Source organism: Hevea brasiliensis, chromosome 9 (genome assembly GCF_030052815.1).
Source record: "Hevea brasiliensis isolate MT/VB/25A 57/8 chromosome 9, ASM3005281v1, whole genome shotgun sequence".
Taxonomy (NCBI): domain Eukaryota; kingdom Viridiplantae; phylum Streptophyta; class Magnoliopsida; order Malpighiales; family Euphorbiaceae; genus Hevea; species Hevea brasiliensis.
In genome coordinates this window covers 5,353,299-5,372,931 of record NC_079501.1, presented here as the reverse complement: position 1 = coordinate 5,372,931, position 19,633 = coordinate 5,353,299, and the positions used below count along the sequence as shown (strand labels likewise).

The window sequence follows — 19,633 nt, the reverse complement described above, 5'->3', positions numbered from 1 at the left end:
TATTTTGATATATCATCTATTTACTTCATGTCTTCACATCAAATGAAAATTATGAAGAATAAACTTTTAAACCGCAACATCAAGATCTTACTATCCATATTTGGTGGCACAGTCGACCCTCCTGATGAACTCTAATGCTGCAAAAAGACTCGACTCACAAAGCCCAACTCATCAAACTGATAGTCTCTCCAGCAAAACTAAAGTAATGTTGAAATGTATGAAATTTCTCTGGTAACATATGAAATCACCCTAAGAAAACGAATGTTGAGTCCTCACAATTAGAATCTACCCAAAAAAGGCTAATTAACGAAATATTCAGAAAATAAACGCGTCTCTTTAAGAGGTTGCCATTAGACAATTATCGTTCCTGTCTTTGCCCAGAAAATTTCTAACAATCTCATCTACGTCTTCCAGTTTTACTCCAATGCACAATGGTAGAGGATTGGTCGGAGGTTGCACAGAACCTTTTGCACTCTCGTTTTGAACCCTCACATTAGGACCGTTCTTGCATTTCCCCATGCACTTGCACGCCACAACGGCACCCTCCGTTCCTACCTTATTCTCAAATTCTTCCAACAATGCAAGTGCTCCCAACTTCTTGCACCTGCCCCCCATGCAAATCTCAATCCTCCTGCCTGATGCAATGCCACTAGTTTCATGATCAATGGAGTTGTTTGACCTGCTACACTCATTGCAGCAATCTTCTCTGAGACTTCGAAGACTGAAACTGTTGTTCTCTTCTTGATTCGATGAACTAATTTCGGCCAATGTGGCTTGTTCTTTACTATTCTTCTGTTCCTCTTCTTGATTCGATGAACTAATTTCGGCCGACATGGCTTGTTCTTTATTATTCTTCTGTTCCTCTTCTTGATTCGATGAACTAATTTCGGCCAATGTGGCTTGTTCTTTATTATTCTCCTGTTCCTGTTCTATTTCGTGGTCTATAAATTGCTTCAGAGCATTGCTTCTGAAGCTGCTAATGCCCATTACCACTCCACAATCACTGTCGCTTGACTCTGGTGAAGAGCTTGTGGAGGAGGAGGATGATCCAGCATCAACCTTGGCCTTGGCTTTGACCAATGTGGCTTTCCGCCGGGCTTTCTCTTCTTTTCTTTTTCTCTTTTGCTCCTTTTGCTCTGATCTAAGTTGTTGCAGTTCTGCAAGCAAAACCTCCGTTGCATCCTGCATTGAAGAAACTATCACATTAGTACTTAAAAATAATCAATTAAATATCACGATCAACAAAAACCCAACATAAATAATGAAAATCAATCAGATAAAAATGTTGGGTTTTTCATGGCTTCCTAAAATCTTTTGACAAGGAGAAAAAAAAAGAAACGAGAAGAGTTCTCAAACTGACCGAAAGCAGCGTCCTCCCTTTGAAATCATGCACCAAACGGCTGCCATATTCTTCAACAGTTACCGTACGGCCAAAAAGGTCCAAGTCTTTGGACAATCTTTTGATCAACTTCAACCTTTTCTTCATGTCTGTTTTTATCTCTTTACTCTTCTCCTTCTGCTTCTTTCCTCCACCCATAGACGGGGACACATAGTATTGCATATGCCCAGAATCAGAAAATCCACGACTCAAAATCCCTGTATCATCTCTGGTTTTGAATGATACTCTAGAATTTACCATACCCAGTTGACGGAAACGTAATTTCAAAGAGCGATTATCGACTCCGGCGTCGGAGAAGCGAAGAGCAGGGGAGGAAACTACTCCAGCGGCCTCCATGTTTGCTATAGAGTTGGTAGCAAAAGGGGCAGAAATTTATATAAGAAGGAAGAAGCAAAATTCAAGTTCGAACAGGTTTAGGATTCGATTAACGGTGTCCTTCCTGTCTCTAATTCTGTATCCCCCAGGGAAAGGGAGATGAGCTGGAAGCCTGGAAGTAAATGTGAAGAGACGTGGCAATTTGTGATTGGTACCTGAGAATCTGAAGCTGACATGGATGGCCACCGTTGATTGGCTCTGGCGCGCTCGTGCTTCTCCTAATCGCTGCGCGTTGGACACGACTTTTATTTCCCACGAGCGGTGGGGAATTACTAAATGTTTCATTGGACGGTGTAGATTGCGCCAGCTGGAAACACAAACCACGTATGTATGTTCTATTTTGATTACGTATGTGCATCTTTGTAAGTAGTGAAAAATATTTTCCCAAAAAAAAAATATTTTCTTTTCCATAATTGAGAAAATATTTCCCATGCTCATTTCTTTTGAGTTTCCGAACTATAAAAAAATTAGTCCTTAATATGTTGATTATTTATTATTTTATTTTAATAATATAAATTAATATATATTTTATATTTTTATAATTATATTATAAAATTATATTAAATTTTAGGTAATAATAACTAAATAAGTTGACTAAAATATATTATTATTAAAATTCTTATATTTTAAATATGAAAGGTGTTTTAAAAATTAAATTTTTAGAATTTATTAATAATTGTTTAAATATATATATATATATATTAATATAATTTTATAAAATAATTTATTATTTTTCTAATTTAATAAAAAAATAATGAAAAATATTTTATTTTAAAAAAATATGACATAATTAGTGGAGTTTTATAATGTCCGAAATTATAAATTTAAAAATTTTAATATTCTCAATAAATTAGTATATAGAATTTTAAATAATTATTATTTTCATGTTTGAGATAATGTTTTAGTAATTAAAATTTAAAATATTTAACTAAATGATAATATTTAATATGATAAATTTATTTTCATATAAAGATACAAAAGTAAAAAAAGAAATGTGATACATGTTAATTTTTTAAGTTCTCTAATTAAGTGAGGTGGCACATAAGTATAAAACTATTTTTAAAGTTTAGTTTTTATATATATATATAATGTATTTTTTAATTTCTAAAAATTTTGAATATTTAATGGCTTTAAGGACGAAAAAATTAAAAATGTTGATTAATAATTAATTTTTTTAATAAAAATTAATTAATAAAATAAACTATTTCTAGCTCAATAGTGAAGAGGGTAATCCAAAGGATTTCTAGTTTCAGGCCCATTTCGTAAGTAGAAGAATCATAATTCAAGCGAAGTGTTGAGATATATAACGCTAACCAATAGACGTATTGGCCTGTATCTGCACCACACACAATGTGGTTGAGGTTCACCGGAAAATATTGGGTCTGTTTGATATTACCGTTGAAGTTGTTAAAAAATTATTTTTTAAATATTTTAATTATAAAATATTAAAATATAATTTAAAAATAAAATTAATAAATTATAATTATTAAATATTAAAATAATAAAATTATTTTTTCAAAATTATTTTTTTAATAATATCTAAAATAATATTTTTATTAAAAAAATAATTTTAAAATTTTAAATGCGAAGCAGGTACATCATATCCCTAGGTCCTACTTAAAGTAATTGTCCAAAACCTAATAATTGAAAGAAAAATAGGGATTGAAAACGTGAAATTGTTAATTTTAGAGCGAAAATTTTTGAAGATGGCAAAGGGGCCTCCAAATACCATAAGGTTAATGAATTTCATCTTGGAGGAACCGGTGTTCCCAATTGAACAGCCCTAAACCCTAATTCTCTTGGTGTTAATTTGTTATTTTGATTTAAAATTTGGTATTTTTGGTCCAAATCATAATTTATATCATCTGGTGTTACAATTAGATCAGGGTTTGCTTTTATTATTATTATTGTTTTATTTTTATCCCTCTCCAATTAAAAATATAAATAAATAAATAAAACTTTGTTGATGCTAGACTTAGCCAATTGCTATGTGAATAAATTATTTTTAAAAAATTTTTATTTTATATTTTTTTTTTTTTTTTTTTTTTTTTAATAAAAATTTTAAAAAAGTTGAATTTCTTAATTCTTAATATAATAAAAAAAAAATAAAATTAAATTATTAATTATAAAATTTTAAATTGTTCATTTTTATTTTTAGTAAAAAATAAATTTAAAAAATTAAAAGAAAAATTTAAATTATATAGTATCTTATAAGAATAAAAGAATTGACAACATGAAAAAATTTAGTTAAAATTTCATAAATTTTCATTAATTGTAGTCGATGATAACTAATAAATTCAACTCGAATTTGTATTCTAGACAGATTTCTGGTCTTTTAATTTGAACACACGAGTCTATTTCAACATTAAAGATATGGCTATGGCTTCTACTTTTATAATGTATTTGATAAAAGGTTAAAAAATTTAAATTTAAATATTATCCTTTAAATTATAATCATAATTATTAATTTAAATATCTCAAGATTAATAAATAACTCTTTAAAAAAGTGTGCATATATATATACATGAGGTGAAAAATTAATTTAATATTTTTAAGTATTTAAACAACATAAAATTATAAGGATAACAATTATTACTCTCGTGCCAAACCCATCCTTATTTTAAATGGAATTACAAGATTATCATAATGAATAATTAATTTACATTCATTTTATTACAATAAATCATTATGTTATTGCCATAAATATCCTCACATCTCGAGATTATTAATTTATGCATTGAGATGGAACTTCTGATACTCTACTAAGTGAGCTCTTTAAACTTTCTTTTTTTTTTTTGTAATAATCTTTGGGACTAAATTAGGTGTAACATTCTAAGGGATTATGAGGACAAATGCAAGAGCAGAGTTTCGTTTACAAAATTTTATGTTTAATTGATGATACATTATAAAATAATCATTTAACAGTGTATAACACTTTAATTGAAAAATATATTAATTAAAAAATATTTTCTAAAATATAATAAAAAATATGTTAAAAAATATACCTCATCATTTTTTCATATAAATCATTAATTTCTTATTATCTTTCTCAAATCTATTATACAAGAGAATATCATCGCACTAATTTAAGTGTAGAAAGGTAAAAAAATTCATTTTTTTTTTATTTATAGATCTTTTATAATTAAGTCGAAATCCTGAGACCCCATATCTTTAATTGATTTTAGGACTTATCAAAAGATAAATTTGTGAGACTAAATAAGCTAAAACAAACAATTCAATGCTGCAGAACTAAAGGTTTTATTAGAAGTCCTCCTGATGAACTCTAATGCTGCAAAAAGACTCAGCTCACAAAACCCAACTCATCAAGCAGATTGTCTCTCCAGCAAAACAAAAGTAATGTTGAATTGTATGAAATTTCTCTGGCAACATATGAAATCACCCTAAGAAAACGAATGTTGAATCCTCACAATTAGCGAAATGTTCAGAAAATAAACAGGTCTCTTCAAGAGGATGCCATTAGACAATTATCGTTCCTGTCTTTGCCCAGAAAATTTCTAACAATCTCATCTACGTCTTCCAGTTCTACTCTACTGCACAGTGATAGAGGATTGATTGGAGGTTCCACAGAACCTTTTGCACTCTCGTTTTGAATCCTCACATTAGGACCGTTCTTGCATTTCCCCATGCACTTGCACCCCACTACGGCACCCTCCGTTCCTACCTTCCTCTCAAATTCTTCCAACAATGCAACTGCTCCCAACTTCTTGCACCTGCCCCCCATGCAAATCTCAATCCTCCTGCCCGACGCAAGGCCGCTACTTTCATGATCATTGGAGTTGTTTGACCGGCTACACTCATTGCAGCAATCTCCTCCGAGATTTTGAAGACTGAAACTGTTGTTCTCTTCTTGATTCGATGAACTAATTTCGGCCAATGTGGCTTGTTCTTTATTATTCTCCTGTTCCTCTTCTTGATTTGACGAACTAATTTCGGCCAATGTGGCTTGTTCTTTATTATTCTCCTGTTCCTCTTCTGTTTCGTGGTCTATAAATTGCTTCAGAGCATTGCTTCTGAGGCTGCTGATGCCCATTGCCACTCCACAATCGCTGTCGCTTGACTCTGATGAAGAGCTTGAGGAGGAGGAGGATGACCCAGCATCAATCTTGGCCTTGGCTTTGACCAATGTGGCTTTCCGCCGGGTTTTCTCTTCTTTTCTTTTTCTCTTTTGCTCGTTTTGCTTTGATCTCAGATGTTGCAGTTCTGCAAGCAAAACCTCCGTTGTCTCCTGCATTGGAGAAACTCACATTAGCACTTAAAAATAATCAATTAAATATCACAATCAACAAAAACCCAACATAAATAATGAAAATCAATCAGATAAAATGTTGGGTTTTCTATGGCTTCGAAAAATCTTTTGATGAGGAAAGAAAAAGTAAAAAGAAACGAGAAGAGTTCTCAAACTTACCGAAAGCGTTTTCCCCTTGACCTCATGCATCAAACGGCTACCATATTCTTCAACAGTTACCGTACGAACCAAAAAGTCCAAGTCTTTGGACAATCTTTTAATCAACTTCAAATTTTTCTTCATGTCCGTTTTTATCTCTTTACTCTTCTCCTTCTGCTTCTGTCCTCCACCCATAGATGGGGACACATAGTATTGCATATGCCCAGAATCAGAAAATCCACGACTCAAAATCCCTGTATCATCTCTGGCTTTGAATGATACTCTAGAATTTACCATACCCAGTTGACGGAAAGGTAATTTGAAAAAGCGATTATCGACTCCGGCGTCGGAGAAGCGAAGAACAGGGGAGGAAACTATTCCAGCCGCCTCCATATTTGCTATAGAATTTTTTTTCTATGGAGTTGGTAGCGAAGGAGCAGAAATTTATATAAGAGGGAGGCAAAATTCAAGTTCGAACTGGTTTAGGATTCGATTAACGGTGTCTGTCTGTTATTCTCCATCCCCCAAGGAAAGGAATTTTTATTTGAGCCGGAAGCCTGGAATTGAATGTGAAAAGACGTGGCAATTTTTAATTGGTGGATGAAGATCTGCAGTTGACATGGATGGCTACCGTTGATTGGCTCTGGCGCGCTCGTGCTTCTCCGGATCCCTGCGCGTTGCACACGAGCTTAATTTTGAATATTTGATATCTTTAAGGGCGAAAAACTGACAAATATAAAGCTTTTTTTTTTTTAAATAAAAATTAATAAAATAAACTATTTTTAGCCCAACAGCGAAGAGATAGTCCAAAGGATTTTTATGATCAGGCCCATTTGGTAGGTAGAAGAATCAAGCTCAGGCTAAATGTTGAGGTTCGTGACAGTAGCCAATTGACGTGTTTCTTAGGCCTGTATCTGCATCACAGACAACGCGGTGAGGTTCACGACACAGAATCCTCTCGCGCCTGTCCTGCTCAAGAAGTTGAAGTAAAGAGTGACGCAGCTTAGAGACGTTAGATTCTGATTATTGAAAACCTAATAATTGAAAGAACATTAGGGATTGAAAACGTGAAATCTTTAAGTTTTCAGCGAAAATTTTCAAAGATGGCAGAGGAATCTCCAAGGTCCATAAGGTTAATGAATTTCATTTCGGAGGAACTGGTATTCCCAATTAATTGACCCTAAACCCTGATTCTCTTTGGTTAATTTGTTCTTTTTTTCAAAATTTGGTATGTTTTGGTCCAAATCCTAATTTATATTATCTGGTGTTAGAGTTAGATCAGGCTAAGAAAACAAGGGGTGAGCGAGTCGATGACGGCACGCCCAGAGAGACAGGCCCCTCTACGAGGTTTGCCCAATTCTTTTCTTCTTCTTCTTCTTCTTCTAAAATGTAATAGCTATTAAGTTGGTTACTGCAATGAAGGTTCTATTTAAACGAAAGATGACGACTTCCAATTTTGGCGAGAACTAGGGCTTCAATTAAATTAGTGATTAAAGTGAGCAATGTGCTTAACGATTTCTCAATGTGCTTATATTCAAGTGACCGTTTGTTTTCACTGCACTAACTAGTGCTTAGCCAGATTTTTGTTCAACTATAACGAAGGTTTTTTACGGTATTATAGTGCCAGTCTGCCATATTATTATCTTTTTTTGGTAAGTGCATAAGCATTTGATCATTTCTCTTATTGTAAATCCTTCTTTTACCTCCATGAATGCAGACTTTAAAGGAGAATAAAGACAAGCGGGATGCAGAATTTAATGAACGGTTCAAGCACAGTAAGTGCTTAGTTTGTCACACACACCCCCACCCCCCACCACACCACCGCCCCCACCCCCAAAAATCGTCTGTTTGTAAGTTAATATATATAGCTACTTTTCCTGTTAGTACTCGACTTAGAAAGGCTAGCATGATATATTGTATGAAGATGTAGTGTTTAGCTCTCTTCTCGTATACAGTGTCCTACTGACCTTATCAGTAGAGAATTTGGATTATTGCCTTGTCCACTATGCATTGTTCCATCTTATTCGTGCGTTCTTAAGTGTGACTGTGAGAGTTGTGTTGTTAAAGTACATTTAATTGCCCGGTCATTCCTATCTTAGGGCTGCCCATTTCCCAATGAGGTGGAAAATGAGTTAAGAGATTCCTGCTTTCCAGAATGTAATGATTAAGAATGAAGCTTTAATCAATTGTTTTGTTGCAGGGCCTCCTAAAGCTTTGGATGAAGATGAGACTGAGTTTCTTGATAAATTGGAGATGGTGAGACTATGTTGTAAGATCAATAATCTTTAGGATTCTAGTAGAAGTGCCACCTTTTTTGCTCTTTATTTGTTTACTTATGATTAATCAATGCATCCTAGTACTCATAAAGAGATTTCTGTTATAATGTAAGACTTTGGATTGTAAGTTACTCAAGTATACTCTCACAATTTAATGGTTGTTAAGTGCTTTACAAGATTGTTGGTGTCCATGCATGCATGATTCTTCCCCTTCTGATGCTTTTTATTTACTGTTGAATGTACCTGTTGAGACATAAGAAAGGGAGGTTTCACCCTCTTTTTTTGAATTAATAACTTTAAAGATTTTTGCAAAAAGATTAATTATGTAGCATTTACTAGAATTATGATTCTCAATTTTTTTTCCTCTTTTTTTTGTTTATTCTTTGTCAATGTTGCAAACAGTCAAAGAGGGAATATGAGCAGCAGATGGCAGATGAGGAAGAGGAACAGCTCCAGAGTTTCCAAGTAAGTTACTAACTTTATACGAGTTGGAGAACTACTATCACTTTAAGATGTAAATTCAGGGTATTGCTTTGACGCCATATTTAGGAATCTAGATCTGGTAATTAGCATTGACAAGGTTTTGCCTTGTTTTTATTGAAGCTCATGGTAGTGGGAGTTGATATTCATTTCCTTGTGGAAAATTTAGTCTATTGATGGGAGTGTTATCCATGTGGAAAAATGAAGTTGTACATTCTAATTCGTTGATATGAACATCTCTGATTAGCATAAAAATTAGTCCTTGTGGAAACTTCTGTCAGTAATCAAACCAAAAACTGATTTTTATAAAATGCAAACTGAAACTGAACCTAGTAAACCAAATAGCTGAATCGGAAAACTGAATTCAATTAGTTTGGTTCAGTTATTCAATTAAAACTGAATTTTGCTCTGAGTAATTCTATACATAATGTTTAGAGCATCCCTAATTTTTATTTTTTTTGAAAACCCTTTGTATTGATGTGTTAAGAACTTTTGATCTTTCATCTTTATTATGTCTTTCATCTCATATGGTACTGTCTGATTTCTTTTTCAGGCAGCAGTTGCCTCACAGTCTACGATTGTACACAAATTGAAGGAAACACCGCCTGTTCCTGCAGTTCAGGTTAGTTTCATTATGTTATGTGGGATGTTGTACTTGTTAATGTTCTGATATTATAGGCTTTACACATGAAGACACAGACACACATGTGCATGCTTGTGTATGTGTACGAGTGTGTTCCTTTCCCCTTCATGTTTTACGTGTATGCCCACATGCTAGAATGATATGGATTCGATGGTTAATATAGGGAAAACTATAGCATCAAAGTATCTAACATTTAAAAAGTATAGCATCAACGTGTATAATATTTAATCACCATCATTTTTGTATTGATGCATGCAAAAAATTTATATTTTCTCTCTAATTTTTATTCACCATCATTTTCCATTTGCAGAACTAAATGCCACTGAACTCATAAAGAAATAAAGTAAATGGTAAAAAGTTTAAACTACAAGGTTGGCAATGATTATTTGTTTGAGCATTCGTTGAAGTGAGTAATGAACATTTTGGTTGAAATGTGAATTGCCCTAAGAGTTGGCATGCTCTTTCTAATTGGAACCTTTTTTTTCATCTTGCAGGAACAGAGAACTGTTGGGAAGAAGAATCCACCTGCTCGCCCATTAAGTATGATTATTAAGGTCAAACCACAGGCAAAGAAAGCAAAGACAGAAGTGGGAAATGTTGAACCTTCTGACATTGTGAGAACACCTGATATTGATACAGAAAAATCTTCAGACCTAGTGAAAATACCTAATAGTGATGCTAAGAAGTTCCCTAATGTTGCAAAAACTGTTCCTGTGTCATACAGTGATGAAAGTGAGGATGATGATTAGTATGTTTGCTAGCTCAGATATTAATGATTATTTGATTTAATTTTTTAATTTTGCTTTTTTAAAAAAAAAAATTAAAGTGCATAGTATTTTAATGCATGGATCGGGAGTGGTATTAAGGTGAAATCCTCCTAATAAGGACGATTCAAGGATTCATACTCCTGACTTTGTAGGTAAAGCCCTCTCAAAAAAAAGAAAAAAATCAAATTGAATCAATGAAATTTGATTATTTTGGTAATAGTTTGATTCCAACATCAATTTGAGTCCAACATCAATTCGAGTTCAATCCCTATGGGTATTTTTACGCTTACCAGAGGAATTGAAGGCACAAGCAGCTGGTGCCTGCAGGTCATATTATAATTATATACCATGTTTAACGCTTAAACCCTACGGCTACAAAACCTAGTGGAAAAAACTCCTGTTTCTCAACGCCAACAAAACTACCGAATCTCAAATCATTCCATCTTTTTTCTTATTTTATTTTTCCCTGTAGAAAACTAAATTGCATGTACATTGTTGTCGTATAAGAAAGCAAGCAACCTTGTTTTCAATAATAGATGTTATATATGATTATCTTCTTCTTTTTTTATATGCGCACAACATTTGTTATCACTTTCAGTTTTTCAACCATTATTCAAGTTCATTAGAAAAATGCCTTGTGTATACTTCTGACCAGTGGACAGGATGGTTTTGTGATATAGAAAATTGCCGTGTGTATACATTCATTTCCTTTCCGGCTGGGTGGATTACTGCTTTGGACAATCTAACACGTAAAAAGTGTAAATAAAGAAATGAATAGAGGCATGGCATCTCTTCAGGATTCGGCACGTGAGAACCACCATGTATAGAATTCACAGCTCCTCAAGTTACTTAGGGTGAATATTAGGTTCAAACTGAATTGAATCGAATTAAATTATAAAAATTGAATTATATATTTTAAAAATCAAACCGAATAGAAATAGATAAAAAATTAAATTAAATCAAACTGTTCTATTTTTATTCAGTTCGATTCAAATCGATCAATTTTTATTTTTGATTAATTTTTTAATTTAAACTTAATTTTCAAGTTATTTGGTCTAATTTTGACTTTGGTTTGAACCTAATAACCATTAATCAATGAAATTAAATAATTTATATATATATATATATAATTAAATATAATTCATAAATTCTCCATAAAAATAAATCAATTCAAAAATGGATTCGTCTTGATTTAGTTCGATTTGAATATATAAAATTACTATTTATTTCGGTTTAACCGATTTTTTTCTCTTTAAAATAAAACCGAACCGAACTGAAATAACTGAAATTTTTATAATATAAAATCAAACCAAACCGAATCGATTAAATTTTAAAATCAAACCAATCGAACAGAATTAATTCGATTCAATTCTGTTTTTCGGTTTGAACCGAAATCTGCTTACCCTAAAGTTACCATATATGCCATGTATCGATTAAATTGGAAAGTAGTTGTGTTATTGATTTTGCTATAGGGACTCTGCAGGTATTTGAAATGGCGACATTTCCAGGGAGGATGCATTAATTCTGCAGGCCATAGATGGAGATGCTGATATCATAGCTAATAAACATTATGAGTATTTAGTAACCTGTGACAATTCAGGAAGTTCCTCTCAGAGTGTAGTTGTCAAGAAATTAAATTAATATATCCAAGTCTCTGTCCTTACCAGCCCTTCTAGACGTTGAATCTTGCTGTTTCAAAAACAAATCAAGTCACATGTGCCACTTTGCTAAAACGAAATGGAAATATTGCTTTTGTGATTCCTTTATGCCGCTTTGCTAAAACTAATTGCTTGTGGATGTGGTCAATCAAATATCAGAATGAATAGCCAGAATCAAAAGCCCGTGGTCTCCCACGATTTTGATTTGATTTCAATTGATCAAATCCAAAAATTGAAATTTTCTTTCAAATTTTTGTTTTTTCAACAAAGAAAAATTCAATTTTGATCTGGTTTTTATGTTAAAAGGTCATTTTCAACTTATTTAAACATTAAAAACTAATAAAGAGACAGATTTGGGCTTTGTTACGAATTTTTTGAAAAGTATTACATAAATAAAAAAGAAAAAAAAATTTCCAGTACTTTGTTTAAGGGAGAACACATGTACCAAATTTCATAAAAATATGTGAACACAGAAAAAGAAAACATATGCAGAGATTGCCTAGGGTTTACTCATGCAGTTGAGGCACTCATATGCAGTGCCACTAAGGAAGCATAGAAACCATCACTGATATTGATCAAAGTTTCATGCTTTCCTTTCTCTACAATAACTCCATTTTTAACAACTGCAATAACATCTGCATTCTTGATTGTTGATAATCGATGGGCTACAACGACAGTGGTCCTGTTCACCATTACTCTGTCTAATGCATCTTGAACCACTCTCTCAGATTCGGCATCTAGAGCACTTGTAGCCTCATCTAATAGCAGTATCTTTGGACTTTTGATTATAGCACGAGCGATGGCTACCCTTTGTTTCTGCCCTCCGGACATCTGGACTCCTCGCTCTCCTACAACAGTATCATATCCCTGCATTTCACAGTCATAAAACAAGACTCTAAAGATAAGTCGTCATTTAATGATATTTCGATTCCTATCTATGCAAAGGCCTTACTAGAATTTACATGATAGTTGCTCGTCTATGTTACTATATGTTTTCTTCTAACCTGTTGTAAGCTACTAATGAAATTGTGCGCATTCGCTAATTCTGACGCGGCTAAAATTTCTGCCTCAGTTGCATCTCCATCCTTTCCATAAGCAATGTTGGCCCGAATTGTATCGTTAAACAAGACTGGTTCTTGGCCCACAAGCCCTATTTGCTGCCTCAACCACTTAAGTTGCAGCCTTTGAATTTCAACTCCATCAATAGTTATATGACCTGAATCCGGATCATAAAATCTTTGTAACAATGAGATGACAGTTGATTTCCCACTTCCACTTTCCCCAACCAGAGCCACAGTCTGAAAGCAAAAGTTGAAACGGGAAAATTCATTTTGTCGTCTTCTCCTCATTTGCAGCAAAAGGAATATAAAGCAGGAATCATTACCTTGCCCGAATGAATAACCAAGTTGAGGTTTCGGAAAATTTGAACATCTGGCCTTAATGGATACTTAAAACTAACATGACGAAACTCAATTTCTCCTCTCACGTTCTCCAGTGTCATTCCTGACTTATCACTTGGATCTATCTTTGACTTTCGGTCAATGATTGAAAATATGGAAGCAGCAGCATTCTTGGCCTTGGTGGAATCAGGAGCAAGTGAGCTTGAATGAGAAATTCCAATAGCTGCCAAGATTAAAGCGAAGAAAACCTGCAAAGTGGATGCATGAAATCAGTATAAATAGAACATAGTTTGTGTTTAGGAAGCCTTAAACATCTTTAAGGAAAAAACTAGAGAAATAAGGAAGATATAGCCACTTGAAAAACATCCGAGAATTTTGTTTTCCCATGCTGAACAAGTTGAGCTCCTGCATAGAAACTGGTTGCATAGACAGAATACAGCAAGAAGAAAGACACACCAAATCCGATTCCACTTATAAGGCCCTGCCTTACTCCTGTCTTCAAAGGGCCTTCACATTTCTTTTTGTACAGTTGCATCACCTTTTCTTCCGCGCAGAAAGAGGCAACAGTTCTTATACTCCCTACAGCATCATTAGCAACTTGGCTTGCTTCCTCGTACATCATCTGCAGGCATTTAGATTTATATTATGATGAATTATTTTCAAATGAAAAATGTAATAATATAAGTTTCTAAAAAGAGACCCTAGCACCGCGAATAGAATATTTCCCTGGAGCCAATGAAGTACAAAGATAAGAAGTATACCTTTGCATCTGCACTGAAACCTTTGAATAACTTCACTTGAACATATCCATTGACTCCTATGAGAGGAAGTAGTACAAGAACAATGAAAGCCAATTGCCAACTTGCAGTGAAGGCAATGACTAGACCTGCCACAACCGATGCAATGTTCTGGACCAACTGAGCTAGAGTATCTCCAACCAGAGCACGAATTAATGCTGCATCTGCTGAAAGCCTAGCACCAATTGCACCACTTGAGTTGTCAGGATCATCAAACCAACCAATTTCCATATGAACTACCTTCTCAAAGCAAATCGTTCGAATGCGCTGAATTAGTCTATTTCCAGCCACACCAAAGAAATAATATTGTGATGGAAAACCCAAAAATGATGTCACCCCAAGTATCATAAAAATAATTGCCCAGAACTTCGTGTCCTTTCTCAATTCATGAGGTGGTTCATAAAATGATTTAATCACTCTAGAAAGGAGTGTGCCTAAAATTGGTAATATAACACCGTTGATGCATGCAGCTATAGTTCCAATTGCAAGCACAGGAATCTCAGGCTTGTTGAGATGTGCAAGCCTATGAAGTGGGACCTCTGGAGTTTCTTCTTGTGGTGGGTAAAAGTCATTTTGTTCCTGGGAATTTCCAGTGACATAAATTCCTGTAGGTAACCCAAATGAGACTGAGAATGAATGGCGACTGCTATTTCCTACTCCAGATGATGCCCGACTAATGGCTCGTTGCAGTGAAATTCTTTGACTTGACTGTCTAAAGGATTCAGAAGAATGATCTGATCTTTTATGGCTCTCTGCTACACGTTCTGAATCTTTATTTACCTCTTGTAATCGTACCAGTTGAGAGTATGCTCCATCAGGATCCGAGAGTAGCTCTGAATGTGACCCTAATCAAACAAAAACATATTAAATTACATTTCATTTCAAATTGTGGATTAAATCGCAAGAATAAATTGGATCCACGAGAAATAGTAAATATTCTTCCTCAACAGGAGAATCTCCTAAACAAAGTTGAAATTTTCACAACTAATTTATTAGAAGAGAAAAAGATGATATACCCAAAATTTAGTAAACAAATAGGAGTTTTGCGAAATCAATCACAATCCTGGATATGAATCAAGAACTCATAAAATAAATGAAAAATCAATATATATATTTCGGAGTTTGAAAGGATATTTGACAACGTGAAGACAAGATAACCAATTTCGCAACAAAATCTTCACTACTGGATGACAAAGCATATTTGAGATTGCTTTAAATGTCAATAAGGAACAAGAAGTAAGCTCAACGTAAGATACCTTTCTCAACCATCTTTCCACGGTGGATGACAGCAATGACAGCAGCGTTCCTAATCGTACTCAGACGATGGGCAACAATGACGGTTGTTCTGTTGACCATAATCCTGTCTAATGCCTCCTGAACTATCCTTTCAGATTCTGCATCGAGTGCACTTGTGGCTTCATCTAAAAGTAAAATCCTTGGATCTTTCATTATTGCTCTCGCTATTGCAATTCTTTGCTTCTGTCCTCCAGATAGTTGAGTTCCACGTTCACCAGCCATGGTGTCTAGTCCCTTCAGGATGCAATTTTAAAGGTCCAAATTAAATGAGAAATCCATATGATCAGAAAACAAAGAAAAACTACTGAAATTTGTTTAGTGGGAAACTGATTAGTACCTGAGGCAGTTTATCAATGAATTTGGCAGCATTGGCAAGTTCAACTGCAGCTCTTACCTCCTCAGTCGTTGCTCCATCTTTTCCATACGCAATATTATCCCTAATGCTGGCTGTAAACAACACAGGTTCTTGGCTGACGAGTCCAATTTTTTCCCTAATCCACTTTAGCTGGAATTCTTTGAGGTTGATGCCATCAATAAGAACGTCACCAGCTTGTGGATCATAAAATCTCTCTATCAGACTGATAACAGTTGACTTCCCGCTTCCACTTTGTCCAACCAAAGCTGCAGTTGTGCCACTTGCGATGGAGAGAGAGAATCCACTAAATATTTGTTCATCTGGTCTGGCTGGATAACGGAAATGTATATCCCGCAACTCTATATCTCCACGGATGTCATCCAATATCTTTCCCCTTGTGTCATAGGCATCTATCGCTGGTTTTCTGCTCACAGTCTCAAACATTTTATAAGCTGCAGCTTGTCCAGCAGCAAATGCACTCATGCATGGAGATGCCTGCCCCAAGGACCTGAAACACCCATATGTGAATTCAATATTTCAACAAATGATACAGCATCGAATAAACTTGCATGTATTCATTCATTTTACATGTATTTTGCTTCAGAAAGGAACTTACATGGAACCGGTCAACACAGCAACAATGACATTAAGCACACTGCCCCCTTTGTATCCCTTTTCCAGGATCATCTTTCCACCAAACCATACTGCCAAAGCATAACTACAGAAAAAAATTAGCAAAACAACGCCAAAACCTAATCCTGTAGCCAAGCCCTCATGAACTCCTGAATTGTAAGCTGTAACCAGAAACTTCTTGTAATTACTTAGAGCTTGCTTCTCCCCAGTAAACGATGCAACCTGGTTTAAAATTAAGCAATGAGCTTACTCTTACTAAAAGTTATTCAGGGCATGTCTATGTATACTTACGGTTCTGATTGAGCCAATAGTCTGCTCAACTACAGTTGCAGCTTTTGCATAAGCATCCTGTCCAAGGGATGCCATCCTAGCTATAGTTATAGACATGGCTGCACCAGCTAGGACTAGCAGGGGAATAGAGGATAACAAGACAACTGTAAGAAGCCATCCCTTGAGAAATGCAACCACAAAACCTCCAATGAATGTTGATACATGGGAAAGAAATGTCCCAACCTGCACGAAAGAAATCATATTCATATAATTGAAGGAATAAAAGGGAAAGGAGTATCAATTTCCGCATAAGTTCTCCTTGTGTGGGAATTCTACCTTCTCTCCCATAGCATCTTGTATAAGAACAGTGTCGCCAGACATTCTACCAATGACCTCTCCAGTGTTCGTTTCCTTGTCAAAAAAGGCTACATCTTGTCTCAAAATACTTTTTAAATACAAAAACCTTATCCGTGCAGCCTGTCTCTCTCCTGTGACAATCCAACAAGCTACCTCTAGAAAAACAACAAACAGAGGTATTTATTCCACATGCTTGATATAAATTGCATTTCTCTGTACAAAAGATAGCATTATAGAGCATTTACTTACGAAGAAATGAGGCTACGGCAGTCCCTATTGCCAAGTAAACAAATTTTAGGGACACCTAAAATCATCCAAGAAACAAATTAATTACTAACATCTTCTCATTAAATAGAAGCATATTTCATCTTCCCATCTGGTAACAAATCAGTAACAACGTCAAGTTAACAATCTAACTTCCATCCGCAATATTAAAGATGCTTGAACTGGTTGCTAAAATTTAGAACCCAAAATCCATTTAAGCTTCAGAAAGATGCGCAATCATCTCATAATCAAAACCTTTTCTTTTGGTACAAATATGATATTGTATTAGAAATAAATAGGCTCATGCCTCAAGCCTGTGCTGAACATGTTTACCTTTGAAACTACGTGTACCACATATTCATTCTGGTTTTCTCCAAAGGCATTAATCGTATTTCCAAGGAATACCGTCATAAGGGGCAGAGAAATCCCATTCCCAACAGCGCCAATTGTGCCTACAATCATCAACAGGATATCTATGGAATCTGCAAATGAAAAGAGCTTGTGAAATGGAACTGAATTAGTTTTCTCGTCTTCTTTGCTCTTCTTTGTCTCTTGCGAATTCTCATTTATGCTAGGCTTCTTCTCCTGCTCCTCTTCATGCGGTTTTGATGTGATATCCTCTTGCGTTCTTGGAACACCATTCATGCCGTTGTCCTTGGCCATAACAACAACCTCAAGAGTCGAGATCAATAACAAATAATCTCCTTGCAGTTATATTGCTTCTGCAGAGCCCAAACAAATAGCGACTGCAATTAGCTATAACCAAGAGACAAATGCAAACAAACACCATGAGGTCTTAAAAGATTTAAAATAAATAAAATCCCAAACATAGAATTGAGTAACCATCTCTTTCTTGGCATGAAATGAAGTAGCATTTACGAAACAAAGAACGAACTTTTATTAAAAAGAAGCCAAATGAGTTTTAACTCAATGGCATCGGAATAGCAGCTGTGAGGTGAAGTCTCGAGTTGGACTCCAGTAAGACCAGATTATTAAAAAAAAAAAAAAATGGCCAAACGAGCAAGCAGTACGGAACCAGCTCTGTTCTTTTATCTAATGGGAACACATCTTTTGGTGCATCTCCATGCCCACCATTTAATCCAAAATTAGAGCAATCGAATTTCTCTTTAATAAGAAGAAAATGAATAAATGAACAAAAATAATATCGCAGTTAGTTGAAAAAAAAATTGAAAAAGCCGCTGAGAAGCATGTACTTGTTTACCTGACCGGGATGAACAGTTTCTGGGATCTGGGTCACAGTCACAGCGATACCCTTTTACGAGTTGAAGTGCACACCCATTATAACTATATATAGACCAACGTTTCCATTTCTTGAGGTGCATGCACGCTTACTCATTCTTGTATATATGAATCATCATTCCATATAGGATACGTTATTAGAGAGGATTGATCAGGATGACATATCCCACTTTCGTGTGTATCTGCTGCCAATTTCTCGTACCCTGTTTAAATGATGATCCAACTCATTCTAGAAAATAATAGTTGAAGAGATTCTAGAAAATAATACCATTTAAACGTCCCACATGATAATTTGCGATGACAGCTTTTTCTATGAATGCTCTGAAAAATAGTACTATTTTGTATGACTGTAACTTACCATTTTGGGCAATTGATTATGTACAGAGCGATAAAAGAGTTGTTTTATATTATTTTATTATTATTATAATTGATTTACTTTCCATTAATAAGTGAAAAGATTCTAGAAAATTGTACTATTAAAGACCAATATATAATATTATCATTCTCATGATATATATTAATTAAAAAAGAATTAGCTATCTTAATCTAAATTATTAATTAAATCAACGATATAAGAAAATTAACATTAAAAAGGATAATAATTTATAAAAAAAATTAAATAAAGAAATAAAAAGTATTAAATATGAAACCTTATGATCTGTATACAAGTAGAGTAATGCTGCATTATCTTCATCCAATAAACAAAGAATTTCCACAAGAAATAAGACAAGTTTTGTTTTGCTATCTTCATTTTGGGATTAGAGATTTAGGTTTTCTTCATTTCTCGATTATGTGTTATAGGATGAATTTTCTTTTTATCAGCTTGTCCATGCAACGCTGCCTGTAAATGCCAACTCTTCCTTGTTTTTCTTGTCACAGGTACTTACTAATTCCTTCCTTCCCATATGCATTGTTGGGTTACGAACCCCATCTGCTGCCCTAAACCCTTGAGCTGGAGCCGTAGAATTTCGACTCCCTCTTTCTCCCACCGGAGCAAG

At 34.5% G+C, this 19,633-nt stretch overlaps 3 protein-coding genes and 1 pseudogene across 3 annotated transcripts; 1 reads left to right on the top strand and 3 right to left on the bottom strand.

Annotated features, from left to right (window-relative positions):
• Positions 1–185: 185 nt before the first annotated feature.
• On the bottom strand, positions 186–1,870 carry LOC110653390 (diacylglycerol O-acyltransferase 3). The gene is made up of 2 exons (XM_021808996.2): positions 1,361–1,870; positions 186–1,182 (listed from the first exon to the last, which is right to left on the bottom strand). Exons 1-2 carry the CDS (start codon positions 1,733–1,735, stop codon positions 337–339), a joined length of 1,221 nt encoding a protein of 406 aa, XP_021664688.2. The 5' UTR covers positions 1,736–1,870; the 3' UTR covers positions 186–336.
• A 3,259-nt stretch (positions 1,871–5,129) lies between these two features.
• LOC110653391 (diacylglycerol O-acyltransferase 3) lies at positions 5,130–6,882 on the bottom strand. The gene is made up of 2 exons (XM_021808997.2): positions 6,201–6,882; positions 5,130–6,020 (listed from the first exon to the last, which is right to left on the bottom strand). Exons 1-2 carry the CDS (start codon positions 6,570–6,572, stop codon positions 5,238–5,240), a joined length of 1,155 nt encoding a protein of 384 aa, XP_021664689.2. The 5' UTR covers positions 6,573–6,882; the 3' UTR covers positions 5,130–5,237.
• Positions 6,883–6,998: 116 nt separating this feature from the next.
• On the top strand, positions 6,999–10,375 carry LOC110653392 (uncharacterized; annotated as a pseudogene).
• Positions 10,376–12,364: 1,989 nt separating this feature from the next.
• Positions 12,365–18,808, bottom strand: LOC110653394 (ABC transporter B family member 11-like). Its single transcript, XM_021809000.2, has 13 exons — positions 18,598–18,808; positions 17,709–18,097; positions 17,361–17,415; positions 17,091–17,266; positions 16,776–16,997; positions 16,468–16,706; positions 15,834–16,359; positions 15,457–15,730; positions 14,165–15,045; positions 13,759–14,025; positions 13,388–13,651; positions 13,008–13,301; positions 12,365–12,870 (listed from the first exon to the last, which is right to left on the bottom strand). Exons 2-13 carry the CDS (start codon positions 18,036–18,038, stop codon positions 12,514–12,516), a joined length of 3,885 nt encoding a protein of 1,294 aa, XP_021664692.2. The 5' UTR covers positions 18,039–18,097; positions 18,598–18,808; the 3' UTR covers positions 12,365–12,513.
• Between the last annotated feature and the right edge of the window lie 825 nt (positions 18,809–19,633).

Excerpts from the sequence above, each read along its gene's own strand:
- LOC110653390 (XM_021808996.2), bottom strand. The coding sequence starts at position 1,735 with ATGGAGGCCGCTGGAGTAGTTTCCTCCCCTGCTCTTCGCTTCTCCGAC. Across the intron at positions 1,183-1,360 it reads AAGGGAGGACGCTGCTTTCG|GATGCAACGGAGGTTTTGCT; the intron begins GTCAGTTTGAGA and ends TCTTCAATGCAG.
- LOC110653391 (XM_021808997.2), bottom strand. The coding sequence starts at position 6,572 with ATGGAGGCGGCTGGAATAGTTTCCTCCCCTGTTCTTCGCTTCTCCGAC. Across the intron at positions 6,021-6,200 it reads TCAAGGGGAAAACGCTTTCG|GAGACAACGGAGGTTTTGCT; the intron begins GTAAGTTTGAGA and ends TCTCCAATGCAG.
- LOC110653394 (XM_021809000.2), bottom strand. The coding sequence starts at position 18,038 with ATGGCCAAGGACAACGGCATGAATGGTGTTCCAAGAACGCAAGAGGAT. Across the intron at positions 16,998-17,090 it reads AAGATGCTATGGGAGAGAAG|GTTGGGACATTTCTTTCCCA; the intron begins GTAGAATTCCCA and ends TCTTTCGTGCAG. Across the intron at positions 16,707-16,775 it reads CTATTGGCTCAATCAGAACC|GTTGCATCGTTTACTGGGGA; the intron begins GTAAGTATACAT and ends ATTTTAAACCAG.